This window comes from Pezoporus occidentalis, unplaced genomic scaffold, assembly GCF_034315485.1.
Source record: "Pezoporus occidentalis ecotype Australia unplaced genomic scaffold, CSIRO_AGI_Poc_V1 ctg107, whole genome shotgun sequence".
Taxonomy (NCBI): domain Eukaryota; kingdom Metazoa; phylum Chordata; class Aves; order Psittaciformes; family Psittacidae; genus Pezoporus; species Pezoporus occidentalis.
Window position 1 is genome coordinate 362258 of NW_026912854.1, and position 14330 is coordinate 376587.

General features: G+C 41.7%; 1 protein-coding gene across 7 annotated transcripts in view; it reads right to left on the reverse strand.

Annotated features, from left to right (window-relative positions):
- Positions 1–339: 339 nt before the first annotated feature.
- Positions 340–14330, reverse strand: part of UBP1 (upstream binding protein 1) — a 47038-nt gene continuing 33047 nt past the window's right edge. For 3 of the 7 annotated variants that reach the window (XM_062621885.1, XM_062621870.1, XM_062621900.1), the window contains 10 exons: positions 14139–14249; positions 13497–13604; positions 6678–6781; positions 6038–6092; positions 5774–5867; positions 5092–5182; positions 4502–4611; positions 3073–3215; positions 2944–2995; positions 340–1916 (listed from right to left, as the gene is read on the reverse strand). In XM_062621885.1, coding sequence (XP_062477869.1) covers positions 1879–1916; positions 2944–2995; positions 3073–3215; positions 4502–4611; positions 5092–5182; positions 5774–5867; positions 6038–6092; positions 6678–6781; positions 13497–13604; positions 14139–14249 — 906 coding nt within the window. In that variant the 3' untranslated portion in view covers positions 340–1878. The remainder of the gene's footprint in view (positions 1917–2943; positions 2996–3072; positions 3216–4501; positions 4612–5091; positions 5183–5773; positions 5868–6037; positions 6093–6677; positions 6782–13496; positions 13605–14138; positions 14250–14330) is intronic. The other 4 variants (XM_062621893.1, XM_062621905.1, XM_062621879.1 and 1 more) reach the window with 3 other exon arrangements.

The window sequence follows — 14330 nt, forward strand, 5'->3', positions numbered from 1 at the left end:
GGTCTTGCAGCTCATCTGAACACCAGAAGCATCTTGAATGGGGAAGTAAAGGAAAAGAAAAGCACGTTTACAAAATTATTGAAAAACATTTATTATACTTAAATTGAAATGTGTACATCTCATTAAAAAACAAAAGCAATTTGCTGGTGCCATAATTTAATTCCAATTTGAAGTGCACAATGGTCTTGAAAATCAGATATTGGGATACTTTCCAATCAAGGATTTTTCCGCTTCTATAAAACATTTGGATTTGAATAGGGTGGGAGCTGAAAAGATGGTGTCAGTTCAAGAAAATGCTAGGACCAAACAATACCCAAAATGAACAACTTAACTTATAGGAAGTACATAAAATGTTACTTTCAGTGCAGAAAAAAGTAAGGACAGGAAAAACCCAAACCCCTCTAGCTTGGATGAACGTAAAGTTTCAGAACGCTACAGCTTTAGGAAGCTTTTCTGCTGAAGCACTTGAGCCAGTTACAGAAGAGGGAATGCCAAAATCAACGTTGCTTTTTTACACGCGGTGGCGGCTGCTCACACTGAACGCTGCAGCATAAAAAGCAAAACTGTTCCTAAGCATTTAAGCCGGAGATCACGGCGGAGCTTTCCAGAGGCACAAAATGACCGCGACACGAAGTCATTCAGTCCCTGTGGAGAAGTTCCTCTCCAAGTACCGAACCAGCTGCAACTGAATGCTAGCATGGGAAACGCTGTGTCACGTCGTCACAAGAGAGAGCTAGCCCAAAATAGCGAGAAAGCACGATTCCTGGCTGAAAGAAAAGTTATTTGGTCATACGGCAGAGGCACTGTAATGTAACAGCGGTTCAGCGCGGCTCCCAGGGCAAAGACAGGGCAACAGAACAGGTAAGACACTACTTGTCCATAACAGCCACTAGAGCAAGGCCTTTCCCTGCTGGGAAGGAGAGTTACATGGAGCAGGTTTAGTATTTCTTAAGCAGTGTATGTGATGCTGCTGAAAGCTGCGCCAGCCCCGTGGTGCCTGTGGCTCCTCTTCCCTCATCAGCACAATTCCAGTGAGTCAGACACGTCCACCTCTCGCGGCCGGTATTTTAAACCCCACAATTTCACAAGCAAAGAGTTAAACTGCAGCAGTGCTCCGCAGAGAACCTAAGAAACTAAACATAAAGGATGCATAGGCAAGTCTTTTCCATTAAATCCGTTAAAGCAAAACACAATTACTTGGTACCTCATAGGATTTATATTAATCCCTCCAATAAGGTACTACTGATAATGCAGTTTGCTGCATGCATATATTGCATCTGTCTAGGGCTTCTTAAAAGCCCTCTTCTGGCATTTACACTTCTTACATACACTCTTATACACAATTTACACGGGAAGCTGTTTTGACAGCTTGACTCTCAAAGACCCAACAACCTGATCACTATCAGCTTAACTACTCATCTCCACACAGATTAGCATGTGCTCTGCTAACATCAAAAAATAAAACCAGCATCAGGTACAAGCACAGAATAGACAAACTGGCACAGAAAGGTAAATGCCCCAAAATAAGTTTACATTCATCTCCGACTGGATACAGGTAATAGAAAACGCTTCTAAAAGCTGTATCTACTGGCCATAATTTGCCTTATTTCAGGGAAGGGCAAGCACCTTTGCTTACATTGTCTTTCATGCCTGTACGTAAGCTGTCATGGCCGTTATACCTCTCATGAGGACACTTAGCTATGGCAGTGATAAGAAAGTTCACCTATCAAACAGCTCATTAGAAAGGTCATTTTGTGTTTTCAATATGAAACATCTTATACAGTAATGTTAGATCCTAAGGTTTTGGATGATCTTTGTAATCTTTAGGCAGGACTTCATTCTGCGGTGGAGTATCAGTCTAGCAGTTGTGTGACATCATCACTTCAGAATTATATGGAAGCCTTCACCATTTTCAGCTGAAAAAGAAGTTGTTAGAATCATAAATAGAATAACCATAAATGCACCAGCCAAAGCCCCAGATCAGCAAAGCATGGGCTTAGGTTTTACCGTGTAGAAGTGGTTCACTTCAGTGTAGTGGTATTTCATTACTACTATGAAATAGTAAAGTCAAAACATGCTAAGTACCAGGAGCTTGCTATTCACACTAAACACCTGAAGAATAACTTCTTAAAAACCCTGCAGTTTTTAAGTCTGCAGTTATTTCTGAACACTTCTTACCACGTATTAAAGCCATCTCACCTGTGACACTTACTGTGACAAAATGACGTTAACTACTGCAAGAGCAATCAAAAACCTTAGTGTATACTTTCAGTCATTGATTTTGTGATGCTCAGCCTTAAAACTAGAAAAGCAAAAGCCCCTGTGGCTTTATGGTTAGAATTGAGCAGTACCATCAGAAGGCTTCACGACCGAGACAAATGGGTCTGTAACAGTCACTGAACAGATTTTATGCTACACAAACTATACACAACCATTTCAGTCTCAGAATTTCAAGCTACGAGGCTGAGTGAAGCAGCTTTAAAAATACAGCTCATCTAGAGGAGAAAACAAGGCTTTTCCTACTTCTGCTGAACAAAAATGTTGTGATTAACAAGTTGTAACTGAGTCTTCAAAGCTGGGGCAGTTTCTGGCCAATTCTCTGTGCACTGAAACTTGCACAGAGCCAAACTCAGCCACAGATTACAGCAATTTATTGGCACCTTTTCCCAGAACTACACTAAGGAAGGGTGGGATTCATCTGAAGCCCCAGTGTTTAAATAGGAAACCCAAATGACCAAAGTTGACTGCAGGTACAATTAAAGTGATTCCACCCCTCTGACCACATGGGGGTTTCTGCCATTTCTGCTGGAAGCAGATCTTGGTGTGTTTGCACATCAGCCTTCTCTGTGTCTGCCCTTCCTCTGCCTGGGGAGTTTCCTGGACCGGCGTTCTGCTCTAAAGGCAGCTCCTTGATAGACTGCACGGTTGTGTTTTTGACTGTACCTTTTATTGTGGTGAATAAGAAACAACTCTCATCTTGAAAGTTCTGAACCATCTACAAAAGACAAGAGAAGTGTTAAAAACCTGATCTCATGCATAAATAAAATGTCAAGGAAATGTAATTTCCATTACCTGATCATTAACAAGAATGTGGATGCCTGTGGGACCCTGTCTGTAAACCTGGTTGATCTGATGCAAAGGAATATTGAATGCCAAAGCAAGCTTGCGTGTGACTTCCGAGGCTGCCATTTCTTCCAAGTAGATTGCATGATAAACTGCAAGAAAAAAGGAGGATTTACATCAGCATGGCACTATCTGGTAACAAGGAACTTTGTGGAAAAATCAGGTGAATTTGTTCATAACAGCATTAAAACATTTTAAAAGCTAAAAATCTTTATTCTCACTCTGTTCTCACCAAGAAGCATGAACTGCCATGACCTGGCTTTCAAGGTGAAGCCGTAAGGACAACTTTCTGACAAGGCTTCCGTTTGCTCTGGTACCAAAGGCAGATTCCACGTATCACATCAACCAGGTCAGTGGGTCTTTAGGGACCACTGCCATATCGCCAGGTAATACAAGTGACTTACACCACCATGCTGCTGCTCGAAGTAAGGATGGAGGTGCTTTTGGTTTGGTTGGTTTGTTACGTGGCAAAGAGAGCCTTTCTCAGCCGCCTCAATGTATTTCCTACAGATCATCTCAGAGCTAAAGGATGGCAGCAGGAAAATACAACAGTAAAGGGAACAGTAAGACAAAGCACCTGGTCAGTTTGATGCTGTATTTACAGTTCTACAGTTTAACAGTGCTAGAGGCCCTCAGCAGCTCCATGTTTGCGCATTCTTCCACCCCAAACCAGAGAGTGAAGATGGGAAACAGATTTTCCAGAGGGAATACATGCAATTTGACAGAAACAGAATCCTCTATGGATCCTCCTCCACCTCAGTTCTTGCACGGAAAATATACAACTACTGTAATGGCAGCAGCCTGTGCAGAGTTTGACTGGCTGGGGAGTGATGGCTCTTCACTCAAAGCCAAGAGCAAGAAAAGAATGATTTCAAATAACTCCATTCTCTTAAATGTAGGATTGTCAGGATTTTACAATTAAACATTATCTTCTGGTCTGTGTTGAAACAACAGCCATTTATAATACTGAAACTGTTGGCCTGTACACTGCTTGGCTGGTTTTCCTTGTCCAAGCTCTACCAGTTTTAGTTCAGGTGCACAGAAAATGGGAAAGAACTGAAGTGTTTAATTTGCACATAGCTTTTTCACGCACCTCCATTTGTCTGGTTAATACCTTGTCTGGAACTCCTTCATTAGCATGTAACTGCTGGTTTCAGTGGACTGAAGGAGAATCAACCATTTAAGCTGGAGAGGTTTTAAGGTTCTGTTCACCCTGAGTGTTACAACAGCAGTGCTACACCTTCCTACGTTTTCCCTGTGTGCCAGACACAGGAATTCAGCCTCTCCACTAGTACTCTTACTTCTTTCTTCCCATTTCTCTTGTTTTAGGTGTTTTAAGACACAGGAATGGTGCTAAGGGAGCCCAGATGTGACGTACCATATATTGCACCGTTGCTGCTGTCACCATTGCCTGCATCTTGTCTTTCCAGTTGTAGGCTCCTCAATGGCTCCTGACAAACATAGATTGTTAGACGGGGCCTAACAGACCTGCAATTGGAAGAAACCACACATCAGAGGGAAGGTTACAGGAAATGCTGTGCCACAAAGGCAGATCTGCTGTGCTCACAGTTCACTTGCAGGGTTTTCTTTAACTGATCAAAAAGCCAACAGGGAACGCAACAGTGAGCGCTGTCTGGATGCTGCTGCCTGTTGTAATCCTGGAACATAACTACTGAGTAACAATGGCAATTCTTGCAAAGGTCAGTGGTAACAAACACCCTTTCTGAATCAGAAACATCATCTGGGATGCTGCCTGGGTTAGCACTCTGCACCTGTAAGCTCAGAAAGCCTCTTAGCTCCAATGTGAGGCCCCAGAGGTGTATACAGGGCTCTTTTTACACCAACTGCTGCCAGTTCCTCAGACAGACGAAGGCATCGAGGCCCACCCCAATTCCAGCTGCCCAGGTCTCCCAGTGCTAGCAAATGACAGAACAAAACCCACTCACAGCCTCGCATCCGAGGTCATACCTGGATTTCAGTGCATTATACAGCCGAATTCCATCAGCTGGACCACAGATTTGTACCAGATCTTCTCTTGTCAGCTTTAATAAATCAGCACCTGGAGGCACACAGGAGGATTTTATGAAGATTTTGTTAGAACACCTGTACTTTTTAACATCAGGTGTATGCTCATTTCAACTGGCACACGTCACATTTAAGAATAATCAGACATTCTGCTAAAACAAAGAATATTCATAAAAAGATGACTATTCAAAATAAGTCATAAATATGAATATTCATTAGACACATGCACATAGATAAAGGAATTCTGCTGCTGCATGGCACTGGAGCAGTTAGATACAAAACAGGATTTGCTGTTTCTGTGGCTAAGGCAGCTCCAGAGAAAGCCTCATACACCACAGTGAAATCCAACTCCTGTGGAAGATCTACCATGGAGCAGATGTTAGCAACATCTTGCACTTGAGAGCACTGCATTCTGCTGCCGTCAGGAGCCAGGCCAGCGGAACAGGCAACAGCCGCTGCTCCGACTCACCAAACGCAGTCACTGTCCTGTGATCAAGGTTAAAATGGTACGGTGAACTGCCATGGTGCAAACAGAACCCAGCTCCACTCTGGGGGTGAATTTGGGTGAAATTAACCAGAAGAAAACGCCTTCTAATGCAAACTGAACGTTTAACAGTAGGGATACCTGAGAAATTTGAGAAGAGCCTTGTGTAGGTAGAGAACCTGTGCTTGAGCAACCACTGCTGAGTTTCCTGGATTGTGGCTGACGGGTGAAGCTGCTGTAAGAAACAAGATTGGAGATGGTAATTTGGATATGAAAAAGCATTTACAACCCCCCCTCAGTTAAACATCTCCACAATAGGGTCAACAGCAGGGTATGTATAAAGCAAATGTTCTGACACAAATACACAAATAGAGGCATGAGCAGTACCAGAAAGCAAACACTCACATCTCCAGAGCCTTGAGAGCTTCCATCTCCTTGGTGATTTGGGGAGGAAGAATTGCTACAGAGTGAAAGAAGAAAGAAAAGAATTATTAGGATTTTATTAAGCAAAATACTTCAGCCTTGCTGAAAATCCACTTGAATGAGCTCAAAGTACACAGACCAGACAACACCACTGTAAATCATTCCTTGCTCACCCAAGTTTGGTTATGGTCGTTTAACTAATGTCTCAATTCTAAATGCTTTTAGCAATGCAACTGCTGTTGAAAAGCTTGTGAAGATTATTGTTGGCTTTTCTTCTTGCAAATTCTACTGACTGTGTATGAGGGGAGTGAAGACTTTGTACTGGAAGAAGCTGAATTGTTTCCATAGACAAGAACTAAATCTGAATAGTTCAGAGGTAAAGGATTTGCTACATGGCAAAGGACAAGAGGAGAAGTTTTCAGCAACGTACAGAAGAAAGATGACTGCTGCAGCAGAAGTAATGACTCTGGGTAATGTCAAACTCTAAAACAAATAAGCAAAGCCAAACCAATCCCTCATTCCCCACTGGGACCAGAAAGCAGCTGCATTTACTCAGAAAGCACCTCCGAACCACCACGATTTTAAAGCACAGTCTTTAATTAGGGTACACAAAGAAACCTACCTGTCTGGGACACTGTAGGTGTTATGCTGAGCAGAGGTAAAGGCTGGAGCAGGAGTGGGACTGTTGTTTACAAATGTTGTAGGAGTATCAGGCCATGGTGAGCACTGAAGATAAAGAATTAAAGCTTAAGTTTCTCTTGGCAAACCAGAGCATGCTTTACTCTGAGGCACACTTCTTTAAATGAAAGCCAGGGGTTTATCCACAGCGAGTTTTGATTTGACATTACAAATACAGACTCCCTCCATCCCACGCATAACATGCAGATACTCCAGGTAAAAGTCACTTCTGGTTTATCTTGTTCTTTCATTGAGACTCCTATTTATACTGTCTTCTGTTCACAAAGTGAAGGTACTAATGGTGGAACTGACAGAAGACTGATCCAGATTACTCAATTTAACACAAACCAACCCAAGCCATCTGCTGAAAAACATTTTTCATCCTAAAAGGGGTGAAAGGGCTGATTAAACTGCAGGCATCATGTCCTGACAATAGATGCTCAGCAACAGTAGGTGAAAGTATGAAGCTAGATTTAACCTTGTGGATAAATTTAACATATTTAATGTCCTGATGAAATGCATTCAGAATATTCAGTAGTAATCCTGTGAGTTTGAGAAACTGCAGGACTAAACTGATACCTACATGTGCTGCTCTTGAGGGCCCCCTCAACTGCCTGGTAAACTGGAGGTTTTATATATAAATATAAGCCACCACAAGTATATGATGAGGCAGCTGTTTCATTCAGTCAGGTTTTTTGGGGTGTTTTTCTTAAACCATCATGATTCAGCCCTTCAAAACGAGACCAGCATTTGGTGTCTGCAACACCACTGCAAATCCAGGCTTTTAAAGAAGAATAAAACCCAAACAGAGTTTGGTTTGTTCAGAGACAAACAGATGGGATTTAAGACAAACAAGCTGCCCAAGATCAAGTAAGCTAAGAGCATGCCTCTTCAAACAACAAGGATTTCCGACACATGTATCATGCACCAGCTAAACGCCCTGTAAGGAAATTTCCCGAGTCACAGCATGGTTTGGTGGGTGAAGAAGCAGACCTGATATTAATGGGAACATGTTTCAGCTACTGTGTGTTGGAAAACCTTTTCACTATCCAGGGGGAACAGTAAATAAGCACAACACCAGCTGCAACCTCCTGTAAACCAGTCCACGACATTGCTGTGCTGGACTCCGGTTGTCCGAGCAGGATCCTGAGCTCCCCAGCACGGCACATACAGTTTAAAAACCCTAAGTCTTGTATGTCCTGCATAGCTTAGAGGCTGCCCAAGATGTGATTCAGGGCAGTATGTCTGCGAGGCACTGTGCACTGTCTTTGATTACATGGTCAAAGCCACCCGTTACATCCCAAAGAGCTCAATCCACACAAAGCATGCTCCTCTATGACCCACCGGTGTTACCCACTCTTCCTCCTGTTCTGTATATTCCCATCTGTTGTTTCTCTTCTCAAACTCATTTTAATGATCATCTCAAAGATGCTGTGTTACAACAGGTAGTTAAAAAGAGACCTTCATTCCCTAATGTGGTCCAAAGCCATAACTTAAAGGCTCAACATACTCTAACTTTGTTCTTCTGACATACCTGGAAAGCATCATTTCTTTGGTGTGTTTTTCCATTCACTCCCTAAATTTTAAGGCAAGATGTTTATCAGGACATACAGATGCAAGCTGCACATCCTCAGCTGCAATTCCATCACAAGGTTCCATTCAACATTGTTAAAATCAGGGGCAGGGAAGAATGCATTCCAGCCAGAGAACAGCTTCTGAGCCATTCCCAAGGTGTGCACTGCAGTTACTGATTCTGGCCTTCAAACCCAGCTGAAGTTGTTCACAACAAAACTTGAGTTTAAAGGCAGGAAGAAGCACATCTGAAATATCTGGGTAAAGAAAATCCCATCCCAAAGCAAGAAGCCTTTCTTCTGCTAGAAACACTTTCTTACCTTGTGTGCTCTTCCAACAAAAATGTTACTACCTATCCACTGAGACTGAAAGAGCTGGTTAAACAGGAAAACAGGCAGTAATTATAATACTACTGCAGCATGCCTAATTGCTGCAGTTCTCCTGCTTTACACATTGTGGAGGGGAAAAGTTAGTATTTGAGCACTGAGATTACAAGGTTCAAGGAAGTCTAGCATTAAAAGAAAAAAAGAGAGAAAAAAGGCAACACTACGTATTCTTCAAGTGTCTTCAAGCAAGTAAGCTTGAGCTGCTTATGCCTCTGGAATCACTCACATGCACAACTGTCCTGCATCTCACAAACCCATGGGATTCAGAAACAGGGTCAGACAAATGCCTGGGCATCAAATGCGTTAACACTACAAAGATTCAGCAGGGATTCTAACATCTTTCTAGCACCCACAGGAAGTTTCTGGGCACTGGAGGGTTATGAGGGGAATGGATCACAGGCACAGCCTTCCTGAAACAGCATCTGCAACTGCCACTGCCAGGAACAGGCAACTGGACGTCAAAGATTCGTGGCCTGATCAATCAGGTTGTTTCTTATACTCTTAAGCACAACACTGAGTTAACCAGAGCACATTCAGCAAGCTAATGATACTAATACTGAAGTCCCTGGCCACTGGACACGGAGAGAAAGATGTCACCCTGCCAAACAGAAGCATCCAACTCTGTGAAAAGCCACCAAAGAAGAGAAGAAAGACCGGTCTTAAATCTTTACCTGTAATGAGCAATGAATATATACTGGTCAATCTGCAAAGCTGGTGGCTTTGGTGTCTCGAGACTAACTGCCCTCCATTACTACTACACTGACACAGCTGTGCTGCAGAAATTGTGTCTTATTTCCAAACACTGATTCATTCTTCAAAAGGAGAAAACTGTTTTGGTTACAGATCTTCAACATCCTTCCCTACAGGCCATGAATGCAGGTATACAGTGTTGACCAATGGCTTCACTGAGTTAAAAAGGACGATAGGAAATCCTTCCAAGTGGGACTTTCAGGTTCAGGGTATGTAGCATTTAAACTGGGAATGTTCCCAACTTCTAAAAAACTGCAAAATCTCAAGTTATCTAAGCCACTGTTTGATGTCATTTCTCTTCCTACTTCCCATCTACCTGAATCTACCCAAATGCATGCTTTACTATAGAGTAAAACTGAACTTTGGCAACAAACTTCATACTATATTCACATACCAAATAAACACAACCCCAAAATACAGTAAGTCTAATTTGGGGAACAAATTGGGCACACAGCATCGTCTTTAGAGAACAAAGCAGAAATTTTATTACAGCTTTCTTATTGGATGCATAAAATACGAGGTTCTTGGCCAAAACAACTGCAGCTGCTGTGTGCAAAAGCAAAACCCTTCTGCACATCTGTTATGGAGGCAGAAGTAGTCATTTCCAAAATGTGAAGCCAGCCACTCTGCATAAGCTGTATGCTACTGACATTTGCTATATGGAGCATAGATATAGTATTTCTTCAACTTGTTTCTCCTTACATCCTTATGTTGCCAGTTTTGCTCCAGCTGCAGTTCCTAACTCACAGCCTCCAGAAGGTTTTATACTCCAAATTTAAGTCACTTACTGAAAGTATTTAGCTTCTGCACCAATCTTCCATATCCAAAACAATGTTCCAACCTATTTCAAGGTCTACACCTCAAAGTCTTCTAACCTCCCTTCATGTGCCCTGTAATCAGTTCTACTTGAAAAAAATTACCATTTGATCAAGTTTAATCAAGTGATAGCTTTATATAGTCTAGCTTGAGATGTAATATAATGTAAAATTATATAACGTGATAAATTTAACACACATAGTCAACATAATGTGATATACTATACTATGCTATATTATACTATAATGTAAGTATTATATGATGTATTATATAATATGTATAATATAAAAATCAACCAAGACACTGCAGACAGAAAGAAGTGTCTTTACAGACACTGTCCTGAAGACCCAACTATCACAATACAGTGCCTGCTTTTTCAAATTCAAAGCAGGGGAAGGAATCTGGTGGCTTTTTTTCCCTCTTCTTCCTTGGATCAGCTCTAGTTTGTATATATTCCGAAGAGTAAAGTCTAGATAGAACTCTCAAGAAAATGAATGAGAAGGAAAATATGGATGATGGTAACAGTAAAACAATCTCTGGTTTTTAGGAAAAGACAGGAGCAGAGTAGAAAGAACTAACTCTTGTTTCACCAAGCTCTTTGTATTGTGTTAGAATCCCATACAAATTGAATTGGCAAGAGAATATATTGAATTCAATGTTTCTTAAAGGAAACACAGTAAGAAACCAACCTGACCAAATCAGATTGTGGCTGAGCTCAAAGAAATCCTACTGGGGTAAGGGGAGAAACAAAAAGAAACAGAATGAGACATACCCAGCAAATAGAACAGCTGAATACTGGAGGGGCAAAATAAAAACACCTATGGACAAAATGAGATGCAAATGCAAGGGACAAGAAAGCCAGCCTACATACAAGGCGAGGTGTAGGAGGAAGATAACAATACCCAGTTTTGAAAAGGAGGAGAGTTACAGACTGGATCAACCTACGTTCTAAAATTCAAGTCAAGGTTACAGAGAAGTATTTCTGGGCACCAAGGAAGCAGCACTGGGTAAGTAACAGCACTCTTGACTTTGTCAAGCAATATACACTCCAGACAACCCTGCTTTCCTTCTGTAACGGAGCTACGGTTCCCCAGACACTTTAAGTACAAGATTCCGTCTTATCTAAAGACACCATATGTAAACCAGAGTCAATCCTCATACTAAATGTAGGGAAACAAGTCTTCAGGTTTTGTGTCTAAGCTCCTCTGTGACAACTGTACTAGCACATCTACCCTGCATGAGGGAAGTCTGGTAACAGCCAAACCTTCCGATGGCTACAAGTGGGAAGACAGAACTGCTCAAAGTAGAGACATGCATCATCCCCTGTCCATAATGACAGGGCCCACAAGATCAGCCTGTCTGGTGACAAGAGAGGGTGGCTGAGGAGTTGGCCTTCAAGCTGTACATCACACATTTTCTAGATCAAGCAAACAAGTTACACACTCAACTAATATAGTTACAACCAGTACTTAATGAGTGTATAGTGGTAAGGTTTCACTAAGAATACAGCAAAAACAGTGTTTCATGGCATTTTGTATGGGCTTGGTGACTTCTAATAATTTTGCTCATGATACAAATCACTGTAATGATGGAACAGGCTGTGCGTTAAATCTGCACATCATACCAAGTTAGCAAGGCTGAAAGCATTTCATCCCGCAGGAATGGAAGTCAAAATGATCTCAGACCAGTGTTTTATTAAGCGCAAATGTCCAACAGGAACAGTCAACTGCACAACAGGAGAACTGGAAAGCTGTACACAGTTGCTATTCCTAAACAGTCTGTGGGTCACCCTTCAGCCCAAGCAAGAAGTCAAGAAATAAACACACACATAAAGCACACACTGTGTGCTTTGGGAAAGGCAACAGAAGTCCAGTACTACCTGTCTCACCTAATCTTTCTTTGCTACAATTAAAGTAATGCTAAAGGAAGCTTAAGTGTTTCAGGAGATTGTTAAGAGGGGGTTGGACAAGTTTCAGGTATCATTTGGCTACAGTTCGTTCTACTCTGGACAAGGGATTTGTCACATCTTTTAAAAGCACCTTTTCCTATATTCTTCCTGGAAGTAACAATCACTGAATGAAGTACTTACAGCAACAGAGAGAGAGAGAAGAGGAGGTGGCGGGGGAAGTACAAATCCCACCAGGAACCAGCTTCAGAAGACACTTCAGCCATGTCTTAAAGTGATAAAACACCTATTTCTCCTGCCTGTACCCCTCCTCCCCCAGGGCCATGTGCAACAAGTGAAAGGATGTCTGCACTGCCAAAGAATTGTAAATGTACACCTTAAAGATACCAAAAACCCCAGCAGCCAAGAACAGTAGAAGGCAAATTCAGACAGCTCAGTGCTAACAGTTTCAGGGTGTAAAAAGCCCCCAAATCCTCCAAAGAACCCATCTGACTTCACATTGCTTCTTCTCTCCCACCCAGTTACATGGTTTATAAACAAGAGGCATACACTGAAGTATTTTATAACCTAAATGTGAAACTGATGTCTGAGTCAAGGCAGTCAATGCCTGCACACTGCTGGGAAAGAGCGGTCAGCACATCATCCCTGTTCAAAGAACAGCCAGTTGTTTTCCACAGTCACAGTATTAACTGACATTTCAACTTGCCAAATGGATGATGGAGAATCATTTCTCATCTGAAAATGTCAGGTCCCAATGGCACTCACAATAAGAAACACCATTTAAGAAATCCTGGAGTGTGCAGGATGTGCGTTGAGATTCACGTGGGGGCACAGACTTAGTGTGCACCTACCATGAAGAGGTACTGACTCGTCTGAACTGCATTAAACCTGCTTAAAGCACAGTATGTAGCTGGCTAAAGGAAAAAGTCAGTAACTAGTGACCAACCATCTGCAGTACTACATGGTGTTTTAAAAATACTGACGTACATGGCAACTTACATTGAATCTAAGTACAGATATGGAACAAAACACTAAATTTCACCAATCTTACTTCTAATTACACACATACAGGAAAGCAAAAAGCTGTTTCATTTAGTCACATAAACGGAAAGCTCTTGACTTTTAAAAGTTACACAGTCCCTCTGCAACAGTTTAAGTGTTAGATTTAGGAAGGATTCCTTTGCTGAAAGCAAACATGGAGTAATTGGTATACATAAAAGTAATAGTAATACACAGCAATCGATGTTTTTACTTTACAAAATGGAAGTTTCTCCTATATCTAACACTGTACAAGGTATCTTGCACAATGAAAAGGTAAGCAGAAGTCCCTTACACTGCCTCGCTTTGCCAGAGAATCACCGTAGTCTGCTGGCAAAGTCCGCTTGCTGGACTTTTTCTGCTCATGTTCAACTGCATCTTCAATTATAGGCTCAAGCCTCATCTGGACAAACACCAAAGATTTGGATCAATTTCTTTTCGTTATACAGTGAGGAAAGATCTAAAAGCCTTTTAGAAACTTCTGAAATCTTTAGAACACTGCGTAGAACTCACTGATGTTTAAATAAAACACAAAAACCTGCTGAGGCTCTGGCCTTACATTCAGTCACCTCCAAAACCAGAGACTTTGAAGCTCAAAGTAGGCAGATAATTAAACTCCAGATTCCCCCCTCTTCTTTTCCCCCTCCAGCTGCAAGGTTTTTAGATCTCTACCAAAAGACTTGCTCTAGGGTTCAGCGCCGTCAGTGTTAAAACACACTCAGGTTGAACGCAAGCACCTATCTAGTCTCTAAATGAAAGTTTACCAAACAAAGAACTTAAAATGGAATGTTGCTGTTCACTGGACAAGTTTGACAAAGAAAAAGCTTATCTTTGTATAGACCTAATTCTTCCCCAACCCTTCCAAGACTACAGCTAAGTAATATGCTGTATCTATGTATTTCCTCCTCGGTTAGCAGATGCAATTCTAATTTGTTACCTCTGTAAGAACTGTGGTGTCATATGAAGGCTGATACTTTTCTTTTTCATGTGCAGTTCGCTTTTCCATCTTTTCTCTGTCTGTTTTCTGTTTCCTGTCTGCTCCTTTTGGCTAAAAATGGATAGTTACATGAACAAAAACGCAAGTGGAAAATGGTTTTATAATTGAAATCTGATCTCAGAAGTAGTAAGA